At 61.8% G+C, this 26,287-nt stretch overlaps 1 protein-coding gene across 2 annotated transcripts; it reads left to right on the forward strand.

The window, feature by feature from the left end:
- The first annotated feature begins 2 nt into the window (after positions 1-2).
- Positions 3-25,636, forward strand: GNA11 (guanine nucleotide binding protein (G protein), alpha 11 (Gq class)). 2 transcript variants are annotated; one of them, XM_011964075.1, is made up of 7 exons: positions 3-120; positions 15,308-15,492; positions 18,244-18,398; positions 19,850-19,978; positions 23,349-23,478; positions 23,630-23,783; positions 25,118-25,598. In XM_011964075.1, exons 1-7 carry the CDS (start codon positions 3-5, stop codon positions 25,306-25,308), a joined length of 1,062 nt encoding a protein of 353 aa, XP_011819465.1. In that variant the 3' UTR covers positions 25,309-25,598. The 2 variants fall into 2 exon arrangements, with proteins under 2 accessions (XP_011819465.1, XP_011819467.1); XM_011964077.1 differs by having other exon boundaries at positions 7-120; positions 23,630-23,792; positions 25,118-25,636.
- Positions 25,637-26,287: the final 651 nt, after the last annotated feature.

Consider the following 26,287-nt stretch of genomic DNA (forward strand, 5'->3'; position numbering starts at 1 on the left):
TGATGGCGTGTTGCCTGAGCGATGAGGTGAAGGAGTCCAAGCGGATCAACGCCGAGATCGAGAAGCAGCTGCGGCGGGACAAGCGCGACGCCCGGCGCGAGCTCAAGCTGCTGCTGCTCGGTGAGTGCGGCCCCCGGGCCTGCCGGCTGCGGGCCCTGCCCTGCCTGTGCCTGCCCTGCCTGTCCGGGTCTGGCTGGGACCCTCTGGGGTCAGCCCTGCGTTTCCCGTCCGAGTTGCGGGACTCTCCGGGGTCAGCCTTGCCTGTGCCTTTCCTGCCTGTCCGGGTCGCGGGACCGTCGAGGGTCAACCCTGCCTGTGCCTGCCCTGCCTGTCCGGGTCGGGGCGGGGTCCTCCGGGGTCAGGTCGGCCCGGGACCCTCCCGGATCAGCCCTGCCTTTGCTGTCTAGGTCGGCACCTGGGACCCTCCGAGGTCAGCTCCGGGCCCCAGATTCCTTTGGGTTCAGCCCCTGCCTTAACTGTTCATATTGGCACCTGGGACCCCTGGGTCAGCCCCTGCCTGTGCTATTCACGTTGGCACCAGGGACCCTCCGGCGTCAGCCCTTGTCTGTCCTGTCTGGATCAGGCCCGGGATCGCTCCTAGGTCAGCTCCCAGTTTCTGCTGTCCACATTGGGCCTCCAGGACTCCAAGATTTGCCTTCTGTCACTTCTCAAGGGACCAGTCCCTCCCTGCTCAGGGACCCTCTGACTTTACCCCACCCGAGTACCCACCCCTCGCTACCCCTTCAGGGCCAGACCTTTGGGCTGTAACCCACAGGGCATACTCACCCCTCACTTCTCAGGGCCCCGCGTTGACCCTTCCCTCCAGGTAGAACCCTGTACCCTCCATGCAGGCCCCATACACCCCCCTGAAGACTCCTCCGTGCCCCCTATCACCCCATTCCCTTCAGGGCCATTCTCCTGCCTTCCTGTTCCGGGAAACCCCACACTCCTCTTGGCTGGAATGCGCCCTGTGGGAAAAAGACAGTCTTTCCTCTCCTCAGGGTTCTGCTCAGCTGAGCGTGGGGCGATTGACACCTGAGGGAGCCTTTGCCTGTCGTCCGAAGCAGCTGTCTCGGCAGCCTCCCCCGCCCCTTTCCTTAGAGTCTTGGTGGGAGCCACACTGAGTCCCCGTTGGGAGCAGGCCTCCACCTCCCGGCTCCTCCCTACCGTCCTGGAGAAGGTTTGCTGGTGAACCTTCTTCTCCCCAAGGCACACCTGCTGCAGGGAGCCAGTCGGCCAGCTGTAAAGTGTTGTCACCCCAAATAAGGGTCCCTGCAGTCGTTTACAAAACAGAAAGCTCTTTCCCTGTCCCACCCCTGCCCTCCCGAGCTCCTAGGTTAGCTCCTGGCCTGGGGGCGGGGGGCAGGGGTGGTGGGGAAGGTCAGAAATGGGTGCAGAGGCTGCACTGACGGAGGAGGGGGTGTGCTGGTGGCGGTAGCTCCTGGGGAGGAGGCAGGTTGCATGTTGTGTGGGGGACACGTTGCCTCTCTCCTGCTGTGACCCTCTTGCTGGCCCTCCATGTCCCTGGTTAGAGAGCTGCCTTGGATGAAATGCCTTCTCGATTTTTTTCCCCAAACTTGTGTTTTGATTTACCTAAGGGTTCTAAAGGGGGCCATCTTTCCAGGGGACGCAGGTAGGCAAAGCCGTGTCCCTCACGTTTGGAGGAAATGTGCAGTGGGGCCCGCGTGGTGGCCCTTTGCACAGAGTGGCATTGGCTGGCTTTTGTAGTGGGTCATGGACTTTGTTTGGATGGAGGGGAGTTAGGAATTACTGGTGTCATAAAGATCTTACCAGATGGCCTTGCCCTGTGGCTCTGTGACCTCCAGGATCCCCGCCACCTTTTCCGCGTGCACCCAGGCTTCTGTGCCTGCACTTTGGACTTGAGATTGACACGGGGTTCAAGGACGAAGGTCAGGGGCTCCCGTGTCTGCAGCCTTGGCTGCTTGGAGCAAGTCTGGAAGTGATTCGGCCCTTCCTGCATCCTCTGTCCAGTGCCCACTTGTGGCCCGCGGGTGTCTGCTGCAGGAGCACCTGTGTCTGCAGCCCCACCCCTCCCACTCTGTGAGCCTGGAAGTTGACCCTTATCAGCTGGTAAGATGGGAGGCTGCTGTCAGGCTCAGGGCCAGGCGGGGCAGATAGGACAGTGATGAAGACGTGAGCTTAACGTACGACCCAAGGAGGACTGGTGTCAGTGCCACGTAGAGGGCCAGGGGCTGCCAGGGGATTGGGAGGGCTTCACACTCTAGGTGTTGGGGCCAGGGACCCCTTTGGGGATCTGATGTGACAGACCCTCAGAACACTTCCCCTCCAAGCAACCTTGCATCCCAGCTGGAGGGCCCCTTGCTGGGAGGACTTTGACCACCTGAGGTCCAGGGGCTGGGGCTCCAGGGTACAGGAGAGGGGACCTCTGTCAGGCTCCCTGCCTGCTTGTGGGAACTCATTCCACTCTCCCAGTAGGCCAGCCCCGAACTTGCGATTGCCCCCGTTTTTCAGGGAGCGGCTAGAGGGTGGGGCCGAGGCTCCCCAGGAGGAAGGGGCTGTTGGGCTGCAGCAGGTGGCTGTGGTGCCTGCAGCCCACGGAATGTTCAGAGACCTCTGGGCGGAGGTCCTAGCGCTCCGCAGGAGGCCCAGCCAAGCCGGGTCTGCCTCTCCCTAGAATTCTTTCCTCCCCTGCCCCTTAGCAGTGGGGGCCCCATCCCTCTATCTCCCCGATGGCTCCTGTGCAGCGTTGTGGAGTGGATGTCGGGGAGGGAGGCGGGGGCCTGCCACCGCACCCCTTGGCATCTGCGGCCCAGGAGGGTCTCGTTTATGTGGGTGGTGCTGGTTCCTTTCCTTCCAGGCTCGGGGGCAGCAGGGCTCCAGGACTCTGTCCTGACTTCTGGGTTTGCAACCAGGTGGAGCATGTTCTGGAAGAACGCCGTGTCTGCTTGCTCTCATCCACTGCCTCCCTGGGGCTGCACACGGCCTGTGAGGTCGGTCAGCCTGGCGAGGACGTTCCATGCCCTGTTTTCGGGGTGAGGAGGGACCTCATGGAGGTCCCTAGAGCTGGACGGGGCTCGCTGCTGTGCCGCCTCTCTCGTGGTGGCTAAAATGTGCTGTTCACGCCTCAAATGGGCCTCTCCGTTACACACACAGGTCTCCCCAGGGCCCTGTGCACATTGGGCCGGATCGGTCTCCGGGGTGGGGCCGCCCTGGGCACTGCAGGGTGCTGAGCAGTGTCCGAGGCCTCCACCCACTCCATGCCAGGAGCTCCCCCAAGTCGTGACAATCACAGATGTCTCCAGACAGTGCCCATTGTGCCTTGGGGGGCACGTTGCCCCCATTTGAGACCATTTACTGTGTGGTAGCATATGGTGTAAAATGCTCGTGGCAAAGCTGAGGGATAATCAGTGCAAATTATTTTCACGGTTTTCATGAGTGCTTATAGAGTCTTTTTCTATGCACAATCAAAGCCGTGTGTGTGTGAGTTCGCTACTCAGTGTATGCAAGGGTGTGTGTGCATATATTGTTTTATACCCGGGGTGTTCCGGGTTTGTTGTTATGAACCGTCTGTCCATGGTGGTGACAGCTGTGGATGGGAACAGGAGTGGCGAGAGTGTACTGTGCGCTTAGCGCACACGCTGCTCCAGCCTCCGTGCCGCGCCGCCGCCATCCCGGCATCCACCCTGTGGCCTGGAGAACTCTTGCAGGCCCCGCCAGGAGCTCTTGGATCTGGATTCGCATTCCCCAGGCCCACTGGGCCTCTGCCTCTCACCGGCAGCCCTTGGCTGCTAGGTTTCCGTCTCACTGGTACACGGTGGAGGGCCCCGTAGAATTCCTTGTGGCAGGTTTGTGGTGGGGAACGTGGGGACTTGCATGGGAATGCCTGTTCCCGGGGCCAGAGGCTGCTAGCGAGGCTGAGCCGGAGTGGCTCCAGGCTTTCTAAATAAAGCAGGATGGTTAGTTCCGGAGGCTTCCTGTCCGGCCTGCGCCGGCCCCCACGGAGCAGTGACAAGGCCCGGGATCCAGCATGGGGTGTGGTGGCCCCACGGGAAGGGCCGGGCCTCTGTTGGCCCAGTGTTGGGAGGCGTGGAGCGTGGCCTCTGGCGCCTGGCAGGGTGGCTGTGCCGTGTCCCAGAAGACTCTGGGAGCAGGAAGCGCCCTTGGATGGCCTCGTCCAACCTTGACTTCCCAAGCCCGAGCCCAGGCTGGGGAGACGTGGGGACTCGGTCCGGGCCTGCTCTCACGTCCTCTGCGTTTGTGTGTAATCAGTTACAATGATTGTGGCTGGAAGGGTCTGCTTTTCCCGGGCATGGTCCGGGAAGCTCCGTGGAGCTTCCGCCCGAGCCTCCTGCCCGGCTCTGCCGGTGCTGCGGTGAGAGTGGAGGAAGTGCTTCCCTCCGAGATTTAACCACGAGAGGTTTCACTTTCTGAGTCTTGTGGTGGAGCCTGTCTCGGTCTGGGACCGGGACCCTGGGCAGCACGGGGAGGATGCCCTGGCATCAGGAGGTTGGAGAGGTGTGTGGTGGAGTCTGACCGATCTTAAGAGGGGTGCTCGCAGAGCCCGCTCGGCCCTACCCTGTAGACGGAGCTGGTACCTGGCGCCCCTTCTGGGTCCCCAGCAAGGCTCTGTTCTCCCCGCTGGGCACCCCAGCTTGTGAGTAGAGGATGGGAAGCCTTGTGTGGCTTGCCCACCTAGGTGACTGAGAGCGGTGGATGCGATTACGGGCGGCCAGGGGCTCTGGGAAGGCTCATGTGCGGGGTCATTATTTGGCAGAAATCAAGTCCTTTTGCAGAACCGGGATCCTAAGTGCCGGGTTGCTGGTGTGTGGGTGGTTGCAGGTGCGAATTGGCTGTCCTGGATCCAGACTCTTGCTGTCATCGGGACCTGGGCACATTCCTCCCCCGTCAGGATGTCTGTGGTCCAGTCTCCCACCCTCCATCCGCACTCCCTGCCTCTGGGTCAGAAGCCTCCGATGGTCTCTGCTGTGGGGGTTCCTGGTCCTGCCTGGCCTCCTGCGGCTGACAGGCGCTCTCAGGACAGCACGGGTGGGTGGCACCTCGGGCCATCTGCAGGGCCTGGGAGCAGTGTGGTGTCTGGGTCAGGTACGTGGCCTGGGGAGACTCAGGTTCAGAGCCCACCCCTGCTACTTGCAACTGTGGGACTTCAGGTCTGTGCCTCAGTTTCCTGAGAGGGCGGTGGGGTGAGGACTCACTGGTGATCCCCATCCCACTGCAAGTGGGCACCTACTGAATGCTGGCTGCTGCGCCCGCTGCCGGCGTGGTGATATCTCGTCGCGCCCACAGCACCCGGTGTGTGTGGCACATATTGGATGTCCCGTGAGAAACTGCTCCGTTGGGGATCCTGCCCTGGGATCTGGGATCTGGGATCTGCCTGCAGACACCTTGGTGAGGATTCCCCAGCTTCAGCTCCGTGGATGTTTGGCACTGGATCACTCTCTGGGGTGGGGCTGTCCTGGGCACTGCAGGATACTGAGCCGCGTCCCTGGCCTCCTCCCACTCCAGGCCAGGAGCACCCCCCGTTGTGACAACCACAGATGTCCCCAGACATTGCCCAGTGTCCCTGGGAGCAGGACCCCTGACCTGTGTGTCTTAGCAGCCCCCGTCCCTTCTCGTGGCCATTGTCAGCTACGTGTCCTTGGTTCCCTGCTTCCCTGCCCATGTCACTGAGCTGTGCAGGCCTCAGAGATGCTTGGCGAGTGACCGTCATTGGCTGACTGAAGGCAGATCACGCAGGGAAGTGGAGAGGAGTGGCCCAGTACTGCTCAACGCCCTGCAGGCTGGCCTGGTGCACGCCAGGGATCTCTGCCGGGGCAGGCTCGGTTGCCACCTGCCGGTGGGCCTGTGCACCGGGCAGAAGGGGTCCCCGAGGACAGTGTGCAGCTGGGTCAGAAGCTCCTCCCTGAGTCCCGCCTGTGGCATGGGCTGCCCTGGGCCGACCAGCACGAGGCAGTGGGGTCACACTCTGGAGGGAGCCAGGGGCGAGTCGTTTCCCTCTCCCCGCCTCAGTTTCCCCATCGGTCACTTGGGAAAAATGTTCTTCCCCCTGTAGGATTGTTGAAGGATTAAATGAGATGAGGCCAGTGCCACAGACAGCAGGGAGGGAGTCCTCTTGTCCCCTGTGGCCGCCCTTCCTGCTGGCTGCTTTGCACCGGAAAGCTGTGAGTAACCCTGGGCGGTGGTGCTCCCTGGATGGCGTCCACACGGGGACCCCAAGGCCTGGGAGGCTCCAGGAGGGACGGTGCTGGCCCAGGTTTCTGTCCCCGTCTGACTGCAGAGTTGGTGCTCTGGGTACCGCAGTGTCTGGCGGTCCAGGCTCTGTTTTCTCGCCTGTCAAACCTGTGGGGTCACACTGATGTTTCAGGGTACCTGCAGGGATGGAGTGGGGTGGGGGGCTGAGGGGTATGGTCAAACTGGAGGGCGCTGTGTCTGTTGCCATTGTTAACCGTGTCCACACTGATGGGTGCTGGGCCCTGCCACCGAGCGGCCGGCAGAGATGCGGCTGTTCTGTTGCCTGTCCTAATCCCCAGGGGCCGTGGGGCCGGGTCTGAGCTGTGGGAGGAATGAAGCCCCCAGGGCTGTGGTGGGGCCGGGCCCAGCCAGGCTGTGGGAGGAATGAAGCAGCCCTTCAGCCGGTGGCACTGGCGCCGGTTTGCTCAGCCTCAGTCCTAATGGATGGGGCAAGGGTTGACCAGTCAGGCACTTGCTGGTGGCCTGGGCAGGTGTCTGGAGAGGGGCCCTGGGCCTCTGGACTCCCACCCTTCCCCCATCAGCGATCTCATCCCAGACTCCTTGGCGACGGTCATTGAGCTGGGCGGGGCGGGGGTCTGTCGCTGTCCCCGGGTGGAGATGTTCAGACCAGTGCCCACAACTGGATTGGATGGGCTGGGCAGGGCTGGGGACCCAGTGTCCCAGGCTTCAGTAAGGGCTGTGGGAAGACCCAGCGTGTGAGGGGAGGGGAGCTCAGAAATTTTGTGTGGCCAGGTGCAGTGGCTCATGCCTGTAATCCAAGCACTTTGAGAGGCCGAGTCAGGCAGATCACTCGAGTCCAGGAGTTCGAGATCAGCCCAGGCAACATGGTGAAACCCCCGTCTCTGCTAAAAATGCAAAAAATTAGCCAGCCTTGGTGGTGTGCGCCTGTAGTCCCAGCCGCCTGGGTGGCGAAGGTGGGAGCGTCACTTGAGTCCACGAGGCAGAGGTTGCAGTGAGTCAAGATTGCACCACTGCCCTCCAGCCTGGGCGACCGAGGGAGAGACTGTCTCAAACAAAAAAAAAAGAATAGCAAACGTGGGTGAGTGACTCCAACCACTTCCAGTGGGGGGGGTCACTCCCACTTGGCAGCCAGTCTGCATGGAAGCCTCCGCTGGAATAGAACAAGCCACGTGGCATGGCCCCTGGCCATCGAGGGGCAGTTGGTGTCTGCACCTCTGAGGCACCTGGGGACTCTGCTGCTGTGGAGATGGGATTGGGTTCCAGTCCAGAGGCTGTCCTGCCATCGCTGCCCCTGGCTGTCACGCCCTACCTGGGGTAGTGAGTTTCGTGGTGGCTCTTTCTTGAGCCTCAGCAGTGGGGCCAGCCGGGTACCCTTCCTCTCTCAGGGCGCCCCCGTGTCTTCTCACCCCCCTGCCTGAGGGTGCATGCTGGAACAGGGAGCACGCCCTGGGCTGCCGGCAATGAGCTGTGGAACCAGGAGAACCAAGTCTGTTCAGGCCCCGCAGTGAGGGGCTGTGGGACTTCAGGGAGGCAGCTTGACCCCTCCGTGCCTCAGTTTCCCCTCCAGTCAATCCGGCGCTGAGGTGCTGTCTACCTCCTGGGGTTCTGAGACAGAAGCGGGGCAGGCATGAGGCCCCTTGTGAAGCTGGATGAGGGGCATCTGTCCTCCGCTCCTCGGGCCCCTGTGTCAGGTTGGTGCCTGGCTCTGATCCCACACCCGCTGGCACAGCTCGTGGTCAGGGGGTTAGATTTCCAGGCTGTTTCCAGGAGCCAAGATCACAGGCACACGCGTGGGCTGCCACGCACACGCGTGGGCTGCCACCGACCCGCCTTCTCATGGGAGCTGATGCACGGTCGTGTGAATTCCCCGGGTGGGGCCCTGCGGCTCTGGCCTTGCTCCCGGTGTGTGCACTGGCCTGGGCCTCCCCGCAGCCCTGTGGGGGCTTCCGGCTTCTCGGCCCACATCGCACCGTCTTGGGCACTGCGGGGCTCAGCTCAGGCGTCGTAGACGGGAAGCAGCCTGGAACCCTGGAAGTCTGGCTCCCAGGTGTTGGCTCCCAGGTCTCAGCCCTGCCACTAGGATCATGGGTTACTTACTTGAATCTTTATGTAATTTTTATTTTTATTTGTTGTTTATTTATTTATTTTTGAGACGGAGTCTTACTTTGTCGCTTAGGCTGGAGTGCAGTGGTGCAATCTCGGCTCACTGCAACCTCTGCTTCCCGGGTTCAAATGATTCTCCTGCCTCAGCCTCCCGAGTAGCTGGGATTACAGGCACCTGCACCTGCCACCACGCCCGGCTAATTTTTCTATTTTTAGTAGAGATGTGGTTTCTCCATGTTGGTCAGGCTGGTCTCAAACTCCTGACCTCAGTGATCCACCTGCCTCGGCCTTTCACAGTGCTGGGATGACAGGTGTGAGCCACTGTACCTGGCCTTGAATCTTTTTTTTTTTTCCCGAGACAAGGTCTTACTTGTCATCCAGACTGGAGTGCAGTGGTACAATCTCAGCTCACTGCAACCTCTATCTCTTGGGTTCAATTGATTCTCGTGCCTCAGCCTCCTGAGTAGCTGGGATTACAGGCACCCGGTGCCACACCCAGCTAATTTTTTTTTGTAATTTTTTTTTTGTTGTTGTTTTTTTTTAAGACAGAGTCTCTGTCACCCAGGCTACAGTGCAGTGGCGTGATCTCGGCTCACTGCAAGCTCCGCCTCCCGGGTTCACGCCATTCTCTTGCCTCAGCCTCCCCAGTAGCTGAGACTACAAGCGCCCACCACCATGCCCGGCTAATTTTTTGTATTTTTTGGTAGGGATGGGGTTTCACCATGTTGGCAAGGCTGGTCTCGAGCTCCTGACATCAGGTGATCCAGCCACCTCAGCCTCCCAGAGTGCTGGGATTACAGGCACCTGCAATCATGCCTGGCTAATTTTTGTATTTTTGTTTTTTTTTGGTAGGGATGGGGTTTCACCATGTTGGCAAGGCTGGTCTCGAGCTCCTGATCTCAAATGATCCACCTGCTTCAGCCTCCCGAAGTCCTGGGATTACAGGAGTGAGCCTCTGTGCCCGGCTCTGAATCTTGAGCGTGAGATGAGCCCCCAGCTCCTGCTCTCCAAGCTGCACCCTCTTGTGGGGCTTGGAGCCTCCTTTTCTTCCGTTTTCCTTTCCTGCAGTTTGGGGATGTTTGCCGGGAGCCGGAAGCCAGGGCACAGGAGAACCAGGTTCCTCCTGGTTGGCCTCTCCAGATCTTGGCCAGCGGGTCCAGTCCAGAGGGTGGTTTTCTCCTGTGGAAGCTGGCTCAGTGGGAGCAGTGGGTGGACTCTGGCCCCTCCTAGTGGTGGCGTGCTGAGTGCACCTGAGGGTTGCCTCCTGAAGGCTCCCTAGCATCTGGGGTCCACTGTGGGGCGGCCTGTGGCAGGCCCACCGGGAACCATGCTTGCAGAGGCAAAGCACCTTGCTTGTTGCGTGGGGGCCTCCTGGAGACCTAGGCTCCCTCAGGTGTGGGAGATGTGGGCTCCATTCTCCCAGGAGCCGTGGCTGGTGACACGCAGTCAGGTCCATCCTGACGGGCACTGGAGTGCAGGGGACCCGATGGGGACATGAGGGATCCAGCACCGTGGACCAGGGCCAGGTTCATTCAGTTCGCTCAGGAAACATGTACACAGCGCCTTCTGCGTAGGGGCTAGGGATGCAGGTGGGCAGGGCAGCCACAGCCCCTGCGCTTGGGAAGCTGGCGCGGCAGGCTGCAGACGGGGACTGCCACACCTCCCTGAGGAGGGAATGGCAGAGCCACCCTCGAAGGGCCCGTGCTGCGGGGGTGCTGGGCGCTTCCTGAACAGCGGGCTTTTGAATTTCTGCAGTGGGAGCTCCCCGGGCATTTCGGGGGGGAAGGGCCTGATTGAAGGGGTAGCTGGTATTTAACCCTGGTGCTGAAGCAGGCGTGGCACACAGCTGCCAGTGCCCGCGGCAGCCTCCTGGTAGACTGAGCTCACCAGCTCCAGACCCAGCGTGAGGCAGGAACCTGGGGGTCTCACAGCGGGACCCGGCGGTGGGTGCGGCCTCGTGGCGGGGAGGGAGGGTGGGAGGAGGGCATGTGAAGCTGGGTTTGACTCGTCATCTGTGGAGTGCGTGCTCCCCCGCCACAGGCAGGGGCCAGGCAGCGTCTGCCCTGCAGGACCTTCCCAGCTGCCCTTTCATGCCGGCCCTGGCTGGACCCCCGGCTTCCCCCAGTGTCCTCTTGTCCTAACATTTTGTCACTGTCTCAGCTCGGGCTGCTGTGACAATACTGCAGGCACAGTGGCTTGTGAACTACCCGAGTTTGTCTCCCGTGGTTCTGGAGGCTGGACGTCCAAGATCAAGGTTCTGTGGATTCGGGGGGTGGGTGACAGGGAGCGGCGGTTGCGCTTCCTGGTACACAGATGGCGACGCTGTGGATTCGGTGTAGGGGGTGGTTGTGTTTCGCGGTTCGTAGATGGCGGTACCTTCTTGCTGTGTCCTCACGCGGACGTGACCCCTCCTGGAATCGTCAGTGCACTCACGAAAGAGCCCCCAGAGCTCCGCGGCGCAAGGAGCTGATCCGCCTCCCAACACCGCTGTCGTAGGGGTGAGGATTTTAACATAGGAATCTGGGAGGGTCACAGACATTCAGTGCTGTGGGTGGGACCATCGGTGTGTTGCCCTGGGGGGGTGTGGTCCGTGGTCCCTTCCTTCCCCGTGCTGAGCGGTGGTCTGTGCGTGGGGTCCTTGTGCCTGTGCACCTGCTGAAGGGCCTGTGGAGCTTTGGCTTTTTGGCTTTTAGGAGAAAAGCTGCTGTGGTGCTTGGTGTGCGGTGAGGAGTGGACTGAAGGCTGTGCCCTGGCGGGTGGCCTGAGACGGGGAGATGAGGGCCAGCAGGGGCTGTGGACGCGTCCAGAGGAGTCCAGAGCGAGGCGGAATCTCGGAGGGGCTCGCACATGGTTGCGGGAGGGGCGGGCTGGCGTTTCTTTCCAGTGGGCAGCTGTTGAAGATTTTGGAGCCAAAAGAGCCTTCCAGCTCAGACGTCTTTCAGGAGGAGTGTGGCTGCCGGCGGGGCAGGCTGGCTCAGGGTGGAGCCATGTGGGCTGAGGCCTGAGTTGGGGCTGCTGCTTTGGGGCCACATGGCGGCCGGTCAGGTGGGAGCCAGCCTCTGCTGACCAGGATCCTTAATGTGGAGCCCCAGCCGCGGGGTGTGAGGGCTCAGGCAGGAGCCAGGCATCCAGACATGGGGTCTGCTGTGTGGGGACCCCCGCATCCCAGCTGCAAGGTGCTGTGTGACGGGCGGCGGCAGCAGCTGAGTTGGTGGGGGGAGACAGGGCGACTTGAAAAGCAGGCTGGGGCCAAAGCATCTTGAAAACCCAAACCTAGTGGTGTGGCCTGGCTTGAGTGCTGTCCAGGGCCTCGCCCTTGGCCCCTGCACGGCCAGGCTTAACAGTGGCCAGCACCTCAGGGCCACCAGAGGCCCGGGGCCACCTGGCCTGGCTTGGCTTGGCTTCCGGTGGCCCAGAGCTCCTGCTGGGCTCCTGCCCCCTCTGTGGCCTCTCCTGGCTTTAGTGGGTGACGTGGGAGACACGAGTGGCTTCCACCCAGCGGGAGTGGTGCACATGGCTTCACATGCAGCTGCCTAGCTGTGTGTGGGCTGCATGTGTGTGTACATGTACACACATGTGTGCATACATGCGTGCGTGCATGCAGTGTGCACGCGTGTGCTGAGGTACACACATGCACACGTGTGTGGGTGTGCACATGTGTGCATGTATGCACGTTCATGCATAGATATGTGTGCATGCAGGGTGCATGGGTGTGAACCGCTTCCCACCCCATCAGTGTGCCCATACTGCCTCTGCAGAGCTCCATGGGGGTCCTTGGCCAGCCAGGGCTGTGGTGGTCATTTTTGCCTTCCTTATGAAACCCAGAACAGGCCGGGCGCGGTGGCTCATGCCTGTAATCCCAGCACTGTGGGAGGCCGAGGCGGGCGGATCACCTGAGGTCATGAATTTGAGACCAGCCCAACCAACATGGACAAACACCACCTCTACTAAAAATACAAAATTAGCCGGGTCTGGTGGCGCATGCCTGTAGTCCCAGCTACTCAGGAGGCTGAGGCAGGAGAATCGCTTGAACCCAGGAGGCGGAGGTTGTGGCGAGCCGAGATTATGCCACTGCACTCCAGCCTGGGCAACAAGAGCGAAACTCCATCTGAAAAAACAAAACAAAACTCCAAACAGTAGTACCGAGCCAGTTCTCATCTGGGCAGTGACCTCTGGCATTTCAGACTCCTTCTCGGCCGTCTTGGTCTTCCCGGCATCCTCACTGAGAGCTGGGGCTTGCTTTTCTGTTTCATAGTTGAGGTGTTTATGGCCTGAAGGACCTTGTGTCTTGGGTGCAAAGTTACCAAGGGGTGGCGCCTTCTGCCAGGAGTGCAGGGCCCTCCTCGCCTCCCATGCTATGTGGGGCCTGTGCCGGGGTGCAGGCTTGAAGGGTGTGCTGGTCTCGCGTCGGGGTGGCCTTCCGTGTGTGTGAGTGTTGGCTGTTTCCAGGTGCAGCACCCTTCCAGACAGACCCACGGAACAGCCATGTTTTGTAATAGAGTTTTGTTAAACAGAGTCTCATCTGGGGGCAGTCTTGACCCACGGGACACTGGCTGTGTCTGGGGACATCTGTGGTTGTCACAGTTCGGGGGGTGCTCCTGAGATGAAGTGGGTGGGGGCCGGGGATGCTGCTGAGCACCCCTCGGGGCCCAGGGTTTACACCCGTCAGTAGAGCTGAGGCCGCTCAGATCACATCCCCTCCATGCCACCACCCTTCTCTTCAGGGCGCGGTGAGGGAAGGGCGTGTGGGGGTCCCTCTGGGGAGAAGGTGGTCTCACCTGCACACTCACTCTCCCCCCTCGTGTCCCGGAACTTGGGTGGGTTTGACCTTTTGTGGATGAGGTGAGGGCTGGGAGGCGGATCACTACCTGAGACAGAATCAAAGTCAATTTTCTTTCTTCTGAGAAGGACGCAGCGTGGTTGAGAAGAGCACTGGGAGGAGGCAGCTGCCGCTGGGGCTCCCCGCTTGGGAGGTGTTGGGTGTTTTGTGAGACCCCCCCAGGGAGCACAGGTGCTGGGGGCAGTTCCTGGGCTTTGTCGAGGGCCTCCCGAAGGCAGCACTGTGGCCACTGTGGGACGCACGCAGCCTGTCTCGCCTCCAGGAGCTGCCAGGCGAAGGGGCCTGCGACAGGCACCTGTGCAACGATGTCCACTGTGGGCAGCAAGGAAGGTTCCAGAAAGCACAGGAGGGAGACTTGTGTTGGGGCTTGGGGGCTTTGTGGAGCAGAGGCTGTGAGAGGAAGTGAGCTGGGTCTCAGCACCAGGCAGCCTTCAGGCAGCCGTGATTGGGACAGCACTGTGGGCAGAGGGCACAGTGTGTGACGTGTGTGGAAGTGGGGAGGTGCTGGAAGATTCAGAGACACAGGGTGCTGAGGGCAAGCCTGGAGAGGTGGGCTGGGGGCATGCAGGGAGGGGCGGTGACGCTTGAGTCTCTAGGCCAGCGGGCGCCTCAGCAGGGTTATTACTTGAGTAGGGAGTTGAGGCAGTTTCTTTTTAGAAATCAGAAGTTAGCTATTGTGTGTAATAGTTTGCAACTTAAATTAACAAAACTTTGCAACTTAAATTAAGAAAACTTACTTCAGATAGTTTCTGAGGGTTGGGGATTTGGGAGCACTTGGTTGAGTGGTCCTGGATTGGGCTCTCTCAGAAGTTGTGGTCACGATACCAGCCAAGCAGGGCCACATCATTCGAAGGCTGGACTGGGGCTGGAGGAGCCTCTCACAGGCTGGCTCCCTCTCGTGGCTGTTGGTGGGAGGCCTCAGTTCCGTGGAGCTGCTGGAGGGTTCTCACAGCAGGGCGGCAGCCTTCCCCAGAGCCCGTGACCCGAGAGTGAGAGCAAGGAGCAGCCCTGTGCCTTTCGTGAACTAGCCTTGGAGATGCCACGCTGTCACTTCCATCACATTCTGTTTGCTAGAAGCGGGTCACTAAGTCCAGCCCATCCTCAAGGGGAGGGGAATTCACCTCCAGTATTGGAAGGGATGAGCATCAGAGATTTGTGGACACATTGGAAAACCCAGCATTGGCATCCCAGCACGTGAGGGTGAAGAAAAGCCGGGAGACGGAGTCTCTGTCCAGGCGGTGACCAGGTAGTGAGAGGCGGAGGCAGGAGATGGACTGGATTGAGGACCCCCCCCGTCACCCAGAATGCGTGGGGGGCTCGTCTGGAGGCTGGGGTGGAGAGACAGCTGGCCACGTGGGCCCCTTTCCCGATCGTTTTTCCAGGCTGACTTGCTGGTCCTTTTGATCCTCTGGGGCCCTGGCACCCTCATTGTGCCCATCGCGGAGATGGGGTGGTAGCGTACTCCTCTCTGGAAGCATCGTGGGTATTAGCAAGGTCATGGCAGACATGGAGACGTAAAGGGGTTCAGGCACGTGCTCAGGGCCACCTGCGGCAGGCACGACCGTCCTGGCTGACCCCGTCACAGCACCAAGAGGGAGAGGGGAGAGCCTCGGGGGTGCTCGGCGCACAGGGGCAGGGTGGCCGTGGCCACTGAGCAAAGCTCTGGGGAAGGGGGCGCCCAGCCCTTGGGGTGGTCTGTGCAGAGCAGCCCTTGGGGTGAGCCCATCTGTCGGGGCACCGCCGCCGCATCTGTGCGCTGTCCCTCTGGCGGGCACTGATCATGAACTGGTGTGGCCATCGGGGAGCTGTGCAGTCCCAGCGGGGGGCCAGTGCCGTGTGATTGATTCAGCCTGAGGCCGTGTGGTCTTTGACGTAAATACCAAATTGGCCCCCAGGAAAGCGTGTCCTTGCAGAACTTCTGGAAAAGGGGTGGTTCCAGTAAGACTCTGGCTTGGAGGAGAATGGGAAGGGCGCTTTGTAAACTCTTTCTGAGGAGTCAGGAGGCTGCGGCGTCTGCCGGAGAGACGGTCAGCCTCACGCCCTTTGGTTTCCTATGCTGGGCGCTGCAGCGTGGCGGGGTCTGGGTGAGAGGGGGCAGTGGCACAAGAGTCGGGCCCCACTGCCACCCGCCCTCACGTGCCCCATCCCCAGGCACGGGCGAGAGCGGGAAGAGCACCTTCATCAAGCAGATGCGCATCATCCATGGTGCTGGCTACTCAGAGGAGGACAAGCGCAGCTTCACCAAGCTCGTCTACCAGAACATCTTCACCGCCATGCAGGCCATGATCCGGGCCATGGAGACGCTCAAGATCCTCTACAAGTACGAGCAGAACAAGGTGAGCCGCGGGCGCCTGGGGAGGGGAGCACCTGGGCAGCTGTGGGCTTGGCGGTGAGCACGGCGGCCGCATTGCCGGGGTGGGGCCGTGCCGGGGGTCCCGGCCGGCCCAGGCTACTCCTGGTCATCCATCCGTTCCTGTCATGGACGTGGAAACAGCAGCCACTGCCTTCCTGGGGGCCAAGTGGAGAGTTGCGATGGGCATTGCATGGCCAAGCCCCACAGCCTCCCCCACAAGTAGCTGTGGGCTCAGGTGATCCCACCTCAGCCTCCCGGATCGCTGGGACTACAGGTGCATCACCACGCCTAGCTAATTTTTGTAATTTTTGTAGAGGTGGAATTTCACCATGTTGCCCAGGCTGGTCTTGAACTCCTGGGCTCAAGCAGTCCTCCCGCTTTGGCCTCCCACAGTGCTGGGATTACAGGTATGAGCCACCATGCCTGGCCTCCGCCTTGGTTTTTTTGTTCTTTTTTTTTTTTTAATAATGCAGAGGTTGTTTGATGCCCTGTTTTTAAATCACAGCTTTATTGAGTTATAGTTCATATTCTATGCACTTCACTTGCTTAAAGGGTATAATCTGGTGGTTTTCGATATGTTTGCATAGTCGTGCAGCCATCACCGCTGTCGGATTCCGAACGTTTCATCTTCCCAAAGGAAGCCCCTTCCCCATTGGCCATCACTTCCACCCCCTCCTCCAGCCCCGGTACCCACACATCCCCTTCTTGCCTCTGTGGATCGGCCTGTCCTGAACATTTCATAGAAATAGGATTGCACACTGTGTGGCGTTTTGTGTCCAGCGTCTGTCACTGAGCGTGACGTCCTCAAAGTACATCCACACTGTGGCGTGTGTCAGAGCCTCGTCCCTGTTCATGGCTGAGTCATGTTCCAGTGCATGGAGGGACCGTGTATGTGCCCATTTATCCCCTGGCGGACGTTTGAGCGCCTTCATGTGTGTGCTGTTGGGAATGGAGCTGCTGTGACTGTCTGTGGACATGTGTTTATGTGGACCACGTGTTCCCTTCCCTCAGTTGCATGCTACGCCCGGGAGCAGAATCACTGGGTCCCAGGGTTACCCTGAATTTGCCCTCTGAGAAGCCTCCAGACAGTTTCCCCCAGTGGCTGCCCTATGGGGCAGGCCCAGCAGCCGTGCAGCCGTGGTTCCTGCCAGTGGCCTCCCTGGGGCCTTCCAGCCGAGGGGCCGTTGATCCCGCTTTTGTAGCCCTGTTTTCAGGGCTGGGGCTCTTGTGTTTAGATCTTGGTTTGCCACTTGCCCTGTCTCCCGCTGTGATCTCTTCCAGCTGTGGCCCCCCCGAGAGTCCACATTCATATTTGGGCTTAGATCTCCATCAACATCTGAAACAGGTGTCTGCAAACTACAGACTGATTTTGTCGATAAAGTTTTATTGGTACTTACCCATTTCTGCCATGTTGCCCATGGTGCTTCAGCAGCAGCAGCAGCAGCAGAGCTGAGTGCTGGAGACAGTCCGTGTGGTCGGGAAAGCTGGGTGTGCTCTCTGGCTCTCTGCAGAAGCAGATTGCTGATCCCTAATCTGGAAGTTTCCAGGGAGTGGGAGTTTTGGGGTTTGTGTCTCTTTTTCCAAGTCCCCCTACGTGTGCTTATCCCAGCCCAGATTGAGAGGCTGGGGGCAGGGCAAGGGGAGGGCTGAAGTTGGAGTCCGGGCCAGGGAGCGTTGCTCAGAGGGGACAAGCAAGGGCTGAGTCTCCACTCTGGGAGACTCCACTCTGGGGCCTGAGTCTCCACTCTGGGGGGCCTGGGAGGGCCCCCTGGCTCCCAGAGCCCAGGGCAAGACTCCCTTCTTTCCCATCTGGGTCCCACCCAGTATGTCCCCTCCCCAGTCCCTCAGCCGAACTGTGGCTGGTCATGTCGGCTTGTGCCCCCAGGGGACGGGGATATGGAGCATCAGGAGGGGAATGGACGGTCCCCCACAGTGTCTGCCCCTGAAGGGTGTGCGTGTGTGTGTGCAAGCACGTGTCTGTGTGGTCGGCCTTCCTTTGCGACAGGGCAGCAGGCTGGGGCCTGACGCTGCCCACTGCCCAGGGTTGCATGAGGGGGAGGCGGCTCGTGTTGGGGCACTGGGTGAACTGTTGGTAAACTGTTGAGTGCGGCGGTTCGGGGGCCGCACGCCGTCCTTAGCACCGGGTGTGGTGCCTGCCCTTGATGGTGTTTGATAAGCATTTTTTGGATGAAAGAGAGAAGCCAGGCAGGGCAGAAACTGAGTCTGGAGCTGCGCACTGCGGGTGGTGCCGCTGCAACGCCCCGTGACTGGGCTTCCTGCCTCCCGGTGTCTCTGGAGGCAGTGAGTGCTGGGGCTGGTCGCCCGCTCCGGGCGCCGCTGCCGTCTGTTCTGTTGCCGTGCTCCATCGTGCTCAGTGCTGCACTGCCCTCCTGCGGGCCCCGGGTTTGAAGCGTGTGTGTCCCGCGCGTGCTTATTCCCCACGCCATCCCCTCCCCACCTCTGAGAAGTGAATCGAAGCCCGGCCTCCCCGGCACCCTGCAGACAGCGCCACTGGGAGACTTTGGTTTTGGGGCCTTGTTGGAGGAACCGCACTGCGAGGCAGCCTCGTGTTTTTCTGACACATGCTTACACGAAACTGTCAGTGGTCCTAACTGCGCAGCCTGCAGAATGCTGCCCAGGCCAGCCGAGGCTTGGAAGAGGGGCCGTCTTGAGCTTTCTCGTGGCCCCGTGGACCTTGGCGAGCTCTCGGCCTCTCCCCTGCCCGCCCTCGCAGGCCAATGCGCTCCTGATCCGGGAGGTGGACGTGGAGAAAGTGACCACCTTCGAGCATCAGTACGTAAGCGCCATCAAGACCCTGTGGGACGACCCCGGCATCCAGGAGTGCTACGACCGCAGGCGCGAGTACCAGCTCTCCGACTCTGCCAAGTAGTAAGTGCGGCCGCACCGCAGGCGGCCTGCGAATGGTGGCTGCGGGCCGGCGCCCGGGACCCTTCGGGAAGCCCTCCGCAGCGCCTGTGGTACCCCCTGCCCGCTCACCTGGGGCAGGGACGTGGTGGGCCCCGGCCACCTGGCCGGACTGAGGGACCAGAGCAGACCCTGGATGGGCCATGCTTTGGCAGGAACCCATGGACTCTGGTGTGACACGGGCCTCCTTGTACGCCTGGCCCTGCCGCTGCCCTCCCTGGGTCAGGACTGAGCTCCTGGCCACCCTCGGTGCTGCAGCCTGGCCTGTGGCCTGTGGGGGCAAACCCACAGTCTCCTAGAAGGGCCATGGGATGGGAGGTGGATACACCCTGGCCTGTCGCACTCCTGCCTGTGGCATTGTCCCCAGAGCCACATCTCCCACTAGTGACTGGCTGTGACCTTGACTGATGTCAGGGTTCTCCCAGTCTCTGGGCCTGGGAGAGGGGATGACTTGTGTGCTGACAGGTGGCCGGGCTGTGGCTGCAGATGGAGGCCCCCGCGCGGCAGGCTGTGCACTGCTGCTCTTCATGCTCGGCAGGCAGAGACCCTAAGGGGACAAGGACAGGCCCATCCCCCACCCCTCCTGCTCGTCTTCCGTGTGTTCCCTGCCTCTGGGAGGCTATGGGAGGGCCCAGATAACTAAGCACTTGCAGCCAAATGCCAGGGCCTGCGGGTGGTGCCGGAAAGGTCTGCGCAGGCACCCGGCCTCCCCAGGCAGACCACTCGAGAGTCGCCCCACTCAGGACTGCCCAGGGCGTCAGAAATGGGAAACTGTCACAGCCCAGAGGGCCTCAGGAGACCCTCTGATGCTAGGTGGGGTCCCAGAGAGAGGTCGCGGGCTGGGCAGGAAAAGGCATGAGGGGAACCGAGGAAGCCGGAATCAGGCGTGGACAGTAGCTAGCTGCACTGTGTAGACGCTGGCTCGTTGCTCTGGGTGGGTGCCGCACCCGCGGACGGGGAGCAGCAGGGAGACGGGCGCGGGGTCTGCTGGGACCTCTGCAGCCGCGACTCTCCTCATGAGGTGCTTATTTGTGAAGCCTCCTCCCGGGGCCAGTCAGGCTCACTGGGGAAGTCCCCTGCCCTGGGTCACCGTCTCCCTCCTTGGTGGCCGTCTCTGAGCAGCTCTACTACAAACCCCCCAAACCAGCTGGAGTCCTCCTCCTGGAGCTTTCTCTTGTGCTGGGTCCTTTCTGTCCCCTGAGACCCCAGAGAGGACAGAGGCTGGGAGGTTCGCATCCCGACCCCAGGGTCTCCCTTGGCCCGAGCCCCCCGGGCTCTTCAGACTCCACCGTGGGTGGTGCCGTGCGCGGTCCACCCCTCCCTGTGGCTTCCCGTCCGTCCTCCGGCTGGTTTGGGTGCCCTGTCCCCGTCCTGCCCCCCGGCAGCTGGCCTGAGCGATCCCCGCTGTGTTGCAGCTACCTGACCGACGTTGACCGCATCGCAACCTCGGGCTACCTGCCCACCCAGCAGGACGTGCTGCGGGTCCGCGTGCCCACCACTGGCATCATCGAGTACCCTTTCGACCTGGAGAACATCATCTTCAGGTACCGCCCGGGCCGCAGCGGGCGGGGGGGGCACTGAGAGGCTCATTTCCCTGCTGTGTCAGCTCACGCCTGCGCACCCAGCGCTTTGGGAGGCCAAGGCGGGAGGATCGCCCGAGTCCTGGAGTTGGGGACCACCCTGGGCGACATAGCAAGACCTCGTCTCTGAAAAAATTTAAAAAGTTAGCCGGGTGTGGTGGTGCGCACCTGTGGTCCCAGCTACTCAGGAGGCTGAGGCAGGAGAATCGCTCAAGCCCAGGAGGTCGAGGCTGACGTGAGCCATGATGGCGCCGCCACTGGACTCCAGCCTGGGCGACAGAGGGAGACCCTGTCTTGTCTTATTAAAGAAAAAAAAGCCCATTGGTCTTCGTCCTCAGGGTGTGTTTGACCAGGCCGGGAGATAAGATTGATCTCTAAGAATGTGTGAGCCAGGGCCACACAGGGAAGGAGCTGTGGGGGTGTGGGGGTTGTGGTCACATCCATCCAGACTGGCAGCCGAAGAGACCTGGCGGGGAGGACAGTGAATGGGGTCTCCACAATGGGCCAGGGGCCTGGATGGAGCGACCATGGGGCTGGGGTCTGGAGTGCTGGCTGGAGGAGGGAGTGCTGCAGGGTGCGGGAGGGGTCATAGGGACTGAGGCTGCTAGGAGAGGAGGGGTCATGGGAATTGAGGCTGCTGGGGAGGAGGGGTCGTAGGGACCAAGGGTGTGAGGGGAGGGGGGGTCATAGGGACCGAGGCTGCCAGGGGAGGGTGGGTCATAGGGACCGAGGCTGTGAGGGGAGGGGGTGTCATAGGGACTGAGGAGGGAGGAGGGCTCCAGGCTGGGGTGGAGGCGCTGGGTGGTGTGGGGTGGATTCTGTTCTTCATGGGCTGCCCCTGTGGATCCCGTCGGGTCTCCAGGGCTCCAGGTCCACTGTGGCTGGGGGCCGGCCAGCAGAGCAGAGTTCTCCCTGGGGACCCTCTGTGGGTCATGTGCCGGGTAGGCTGCACACCTGGCTGGACTCTGCTGTCCCTGGGAGTGTGGACACTGCCTGCCTGGCTCCTGGCCCCGTACAACATCTCCAGGGCTAAGGCCCTGGCCGCTGTTGAGCCGCTGAGGGGCAGGGCTGTGCGTGCCTGTCCTGGGCTGCTGGGGCCAGGTGTGAGACTCCCTCCGCAGGCCTTATTCCCGCCCGGTGCTTGAGGCCAGAAGGCTGAGATGCAGGTGTGGGTGGGGCCGGGTCCTTCTGAGGCGGAGGGGATCTGCCCAGGCCTCACCTGGCTCCTAGTGGTGGCTGCATCCTTGGCTTGTGGCCACGTTGCCCCCTCCCTGCCCCTCGTCATGCGGCGTCCTCCCTGCCTGCGCCTGTGCCTCTGTTCTCTGATAACCTGTCCTTGGCCAGGGCCACCCGACCTCTGTGTGATGTCATCTTAACCGGTGACAACTGCACAGACCCCGTTTCCAGATCAGAACCGTCCCCGGGTTCTGCAGGGGACGGTTCTGTAGCGCAAGCTCGCCCTGGCACTGGCCCTCACGAGGGAATGATGCCTCCCTGCCAGGGTGTCCCCCCCCAGCTGGTGCACTGCCGAGGCCATTGTGAGGGTTCCAGGAAGTCTGGGGGGTTTTCCTTGAGGGCCCGGCCCTGAGACCCACCCCAGGGCTGGGGGTGCCACCCCCTGCCGTCCGTCTGTTCTCCCCACCTGTCCTCCCAGCTCGGCCACCCCGCGCAGGCAGGGAGGGTGCGGCGTGAGGATGGAGGCCGGAATGGAGCAACGTGGCCACAAGCCAAGGAACGCCAAGCTCTGGGGTGGCTCCCGGGGCCCGAGCAGGCACCGGGCCTCAGAAGCTGTGGCGTCCTCTCTGGACATGGGCGATGGTATATGTTGTTTCAGGAATTCGAGTTTTTCTTGTTTTTTATTCACACGGGGCCCATGACCCCAGGATAAAGCTGAGACTAGCTGGGCACAGGCCAGGGTGTGGCATGACCATCCCCTCCCCACCTCATGTCTCAGGGTCTCCTCGCAGCCCCACGCTGGCCTCTTCGCAGTGCAGGCCTCCATGTCCTCTGTCAGAAATGTCCTGTCCCCTCCCTGAGCTCAGGCCGGGTGTGTCACCTCCTCCCCACCATCTTCCGGGCCCTTCCCAGCTCCGGCTGTGCCCTCTGTGCTGGCTGCAGAGCCCCGTCCTGAGCCCAGTCCTCTGCCGCCGTCGTTTCTCTGCCAGCCGCCTCTGTCTGCCATGAGCCAGCAGAGGGCCGGCCAGGTGCTCTGGGATGCAGCTGGAGGCCAGATCCCTGTCTGGAGGCCTTGAAGGCTGGTGGGATCGCCCCAGTGCGTGAGGAGGGTCTCCTGCCCTCTCAGGCGGGTACAAGACACAGGGGGACCCGGATCCCAGCCCTGCTGGCTGCCACAGGCATGCAAGAGAGGCCTCATGCTCCAGATGGGCTGTGGCCTGGTGTCAGCACACCCATTGCCCTCCCGCCTGACTGCAGCTGCTGGTGTGGGCCTTCTTGTCCCTTAGAGTCACCTGGCACATCTGTCATCCACCTGTGCCTGCGGGACTCCTCTGCAGACCAGACCAGGTGGATTTCAGGGCTCACATGCCCAAGGCAGCCCGGCTGTCCTCGGCAGAGCTGCAGGGACCCCGGCCTTCCCTGGGGCCTGGGGCCGAGGCCTGAGCGGCGCTCTCCGCTTCTGCCTTTGTATTCTTTCAAGAAGACCAAAGTGCCTTTCCTCATTACAGAAAACTTAGAAAAGTCACAAGTAGAAAGAGGTAAACCTCCTGTAAGGAACCCAGGCCCGCAGGCACCGTCTGAGCTGAATTTTTCTCCCGCTTGTGTGTGGTCTGAGAATGTGAGGTTAAGCTGCTCACCAGGCGGGGCTGGTCTCCTGCCCCAGGACGGTACTGGCAACTCTGCCCTCTGCAGCCGTCACTGGGGGGTCCTGCAGGGAGCAGCTGTGGCATCCGTGTTTACTCCTGCGAGCGACACTTGGTGAACGTCTGTCCCTGGCCCCAGCGAGGGGAAAGGCTGCTGTACTCAGGTGACATCCAGACGCCGGACGTAGGGTCCCTCGCCACGACCCATCACAGGTTCCCGCAGCAGCTGGCGCCCAGAGTCCTCTGGGTTCTCGCACCCCCACCCTAGCGCCCACTCCCCTGGGCCCAGTGGTCTCGGGCCCCTTTGCCAGTGAGGGAAGGGTCTGCGGTGGTGACTTCTGGAGGCGGGGCCGCTCTCTGAGAGCGTCCTTGCAGGTTCTAACAGTGGAGGCTCTTCCTGCTCCAGCCGCTGTCTATCTGGTATGGCAGGAAGGTCCTGTGTGGTAGCCGTCCTGGGATTGCAGACTGGGCCGTGAGACCCCAGGTGGCTGAGTCCTGGCGCTGTGTCCTTTCAGGATGGTGGATGTGGGTGGCCAGCGGTCGGAGCGGAGGAAGTGGATCCACTGCTTTGAGAACGTGACATCCATCATGTTTCTCGTCGCCCTCAGCGAATACGACCAAGTCCTGGTGGAGTCGGACAATGAGGTGGGCCCTGCCCTGAGCAGGGGCAGCAGGGGGGACCGGGCCTTCTCCACCTACCGAGCCTGGGTCCCCTCACTTGGGTCCCCTCAGCTGCCCCTTGGGCTGTGTGCAGGGGGAGGGCCCCTCTGATCCCCGCTGCCTTCGCTCCCGCCAGAACCGGATGGAGGAGAGCAAAGCCCTGTTCCGGACCATCATCACCTACCCCTGGTTCCAGAACTCCTCTGTCATCCTGTTCCTCAACAAGAAGGACCTGCTGGAGGACAAGATCCTGCACTCACACCTGGTGGACTACTTCCCCGAGTTCGACGGTGCGCTGGGCTGCGGCCGGGGGATCTCGGGTGGGAGGGGTCTCCTGGGGTGGGGGATCTCGGGTGGGAGGGGTCTCCTGGGGCGGGGGATCTCGGGTGGGAGGGGTCTCGTACCAGGAGGGCACCATGGGGAGGGGGAGCCTTGTGTCGGTGGCTGTCATACGGGAGGGGGTTGTCGTATGGGGGTGTCCTGTATAGGTGATTCCGTATGGGAGGGTCTCACAGGAAGGGTTCACGCACACTGTCAGCGCAGCCCCGTGGGGACCTTGGTGGGAGCCCCTGCGTCCTCCTCTGTGCCTAAGTGCCCACACGCTTGGGCCCTTCCCTCACTGTGTGGTCAGGGCAGCTGAGCACTGAGGGTCTTCACATGCCCAGCCCTCTCTGGGCCTGGGGATGACGGCCAGGGTTGGGTGTCGTGTGCCCTTGTCTTTGTGGTCAGTGCTGTCACCACTCAGAGCTGTCCCCGCCAGGCACGGTGAGGCCCTGGACAGCTCTGGCGCCCTCGCTTCCACCTGGGATCTGTGCTCTTCCCGCGAGTCTCGGGTGTCATCATCGGGAGGGCCCCCCGGGGTGCCTTGCCTCTGGAAGGGCAGTGGGAGGGAGGGGTCTGGCACACGGTGTGACCTCGGTCGCTGGCTGCAGGTGCAGGGCCCTGCTGTTCCTGGGCAGGGGAGTGGCGGGGGGTGCTGCTCCTGCTCCAGCCACACGTGGCCCCTGCCTGGCAGCCTGTCCTGTGGGCTCAGGGAGCCCTGGTGGGGGCAGGCCCAGGGACTGGGCATGGAACCCTGTCCCACCAGTCCCCAGAGCAGTCCCCTGAACACCCCCAGGGGCCTTTCCATCGGGGCAGTCAGGAGTTACAGGGCGGGGTGCCGAGTTGTCCAGGGTGGCGGAGGGGCAGGGGTAGCGTGTGGGAAACAGCGCCCCTGCTGGAACCCCTGGGACGTCTCCGAGGCCCCGCCTGCAGCAGCGGCACTGTGGGGGGGTGGGGGCCGCTGTTCCATGCCAGAGGCCTGCCCTGCCCTAGAAGGCTGTGGCTGTGGAACTGAGTGGGTAGAGGCTGAGCAGAGGAGCAGCGGGGGTGCGGAGCCCCAGGTTGGAGGCCTGGGCCCTGACAGCAGTGCCCTGGGGCTGCAGTGGGATGGGCACCGCAGCTCACCCAGGGAGGGACGGGAGCAGCAGCCCGTCAGGCATGCAGTGGGCTCTGGGCTGGGGGTTGAGCCGGGTGGGCTGTGGGCCTTGCTCACTCATTCCCTGGGAGTGACAAAGGGGCCTACGCGTCCCTTGCCCTGGGCTGGGCCGGGCCAGGCACAGCCTCACCTTCCGCCCTCCCCCAGGGCCCCAGCGGGACGCCCAGGCGGCACGGGAGTTCATCCTGAAGATGTTCGTGGACCTGAACCCCGACAGTGACAAGATCATCTACTCACACTTCACGTGTGCCACCGACACGGAGAACATCCGCTTCGTGTTTGCGGCCGTGAAGGACACCATCCTGCAGCTCAACCTCAAGGAGTACAACCTGGTCTGAGTGCCCAGGCCCAGGGAGACGGGACGGAGACACGGGGCAGGACCTTCCTTCCACGGAGCCTGCGGCTGCCGGGCGGGTGGCACTGCCGAGCCTGGGCCGGGGCCTCTGCCCGCGGGAGGAGTTTCTTTTTTTTTTTTTTCATATTTTTAACAAATGGTTTTTATTTCACAGTTATCAGGGGATGTACATCTCTCCCTCCATACACTTCGCGCACCTTCTCACCTTTTGTCAACGGCAAAGGCAGCCTTTTTCTGGCCTTGACTTATGGCTCGCTTTTTTCTAAAAAAAAAGAAAAAAGAAAAAAAAGCAACGAAACATCAAACACCCACACGCCCCACGCCCCCAGTGACTCCGGGCCTCGCAGAGCCCCGCCGGCCAGCATGGGGCCCCCGCCTCACAGCCCCCCGCGGCTGTCCTTCCATCACAGAGCCCCCGCCGGCCAGCATGGGGGCCCCCGCCTCGCAGCCCCCCGCGGCTGTCCTTCCAACCCCACGTGCTGCTGCTTTCTCCTTCCCGCTTCTTTTCTTCATCACGAAAGGCGTGGAGACTCGGAGACTGACATTTTCCCCCTTTTTTAAGTTATTGACGCCCCGTGCGCCTCGCCTCTTCACGAATCAATGCTGTGCTTTGCTCACTGGACTCCTGAAGAGGGGGTGGGAGGCTCCTTCAGTCGTCCACCCTGGGAAGTGCCTAACCTTTTTTTTTTTTTTTTTTTTTTTGAGGAAAAAGAATGCCTGACTCACAGGTTGAAGAAACGCCCTGGGCCCTCTCTCATGGCAGGGTCCCCCGTCCCTCTGCAGAGGCTGGGAAGGGTCCCCGGGCTGGAGCCATGGGGGCTCTTCTGGGCTGTGCCTCCAGGGCCAACACTGGCCTCTTGGGGCTTCCCGGGGACCCTGCCCTGGCTGGAGCGCACCCCACCGGAGCCCACATGGGCTTGGCAGCTGGTTCCCCGGTGACACTGGGAGAAAGGCCACTTGGA

This window comes from Colobus angolensis, unplaced genomic scaffold, assembly GCF_000951035.1.
Source record: "Colobus angolensis palliatus isolate OR3802 unplaced genomic scaffold, Cang.pa_1.0 Scaffold64, whole genome shotgun sequence".
Classification (NCBI taxonomy): Eukaryota; Metazoa; Chordata; class Mammalia; order Primates; family Cercopithecidae; genus Colobus; species Colobus angolensis.

Coding starts and splice junctions, on each gene's coding strand:
- GNA11 (XM_011964075.1), top strand. CDS start 3: ATGGCGTGTTGCCTGAGCGATGAGGTGAAGGAGTCCAAGCGGATCAAC. Junction 15,493..18,243: donor ACAAGTACGAGCAGAACAAG/GTGAGCCGCGGG, acceptor CCGCCCTCGCAG/GCCAATGCGCTCCTGATCCG. Junction 23,479..23,629: donor TGGTGGAGTCGGACAATGAG/GTGGGCCCTGCC, acceptor CGCTCCCGCCAG/AACCGGATGGAGGAGAGCAA.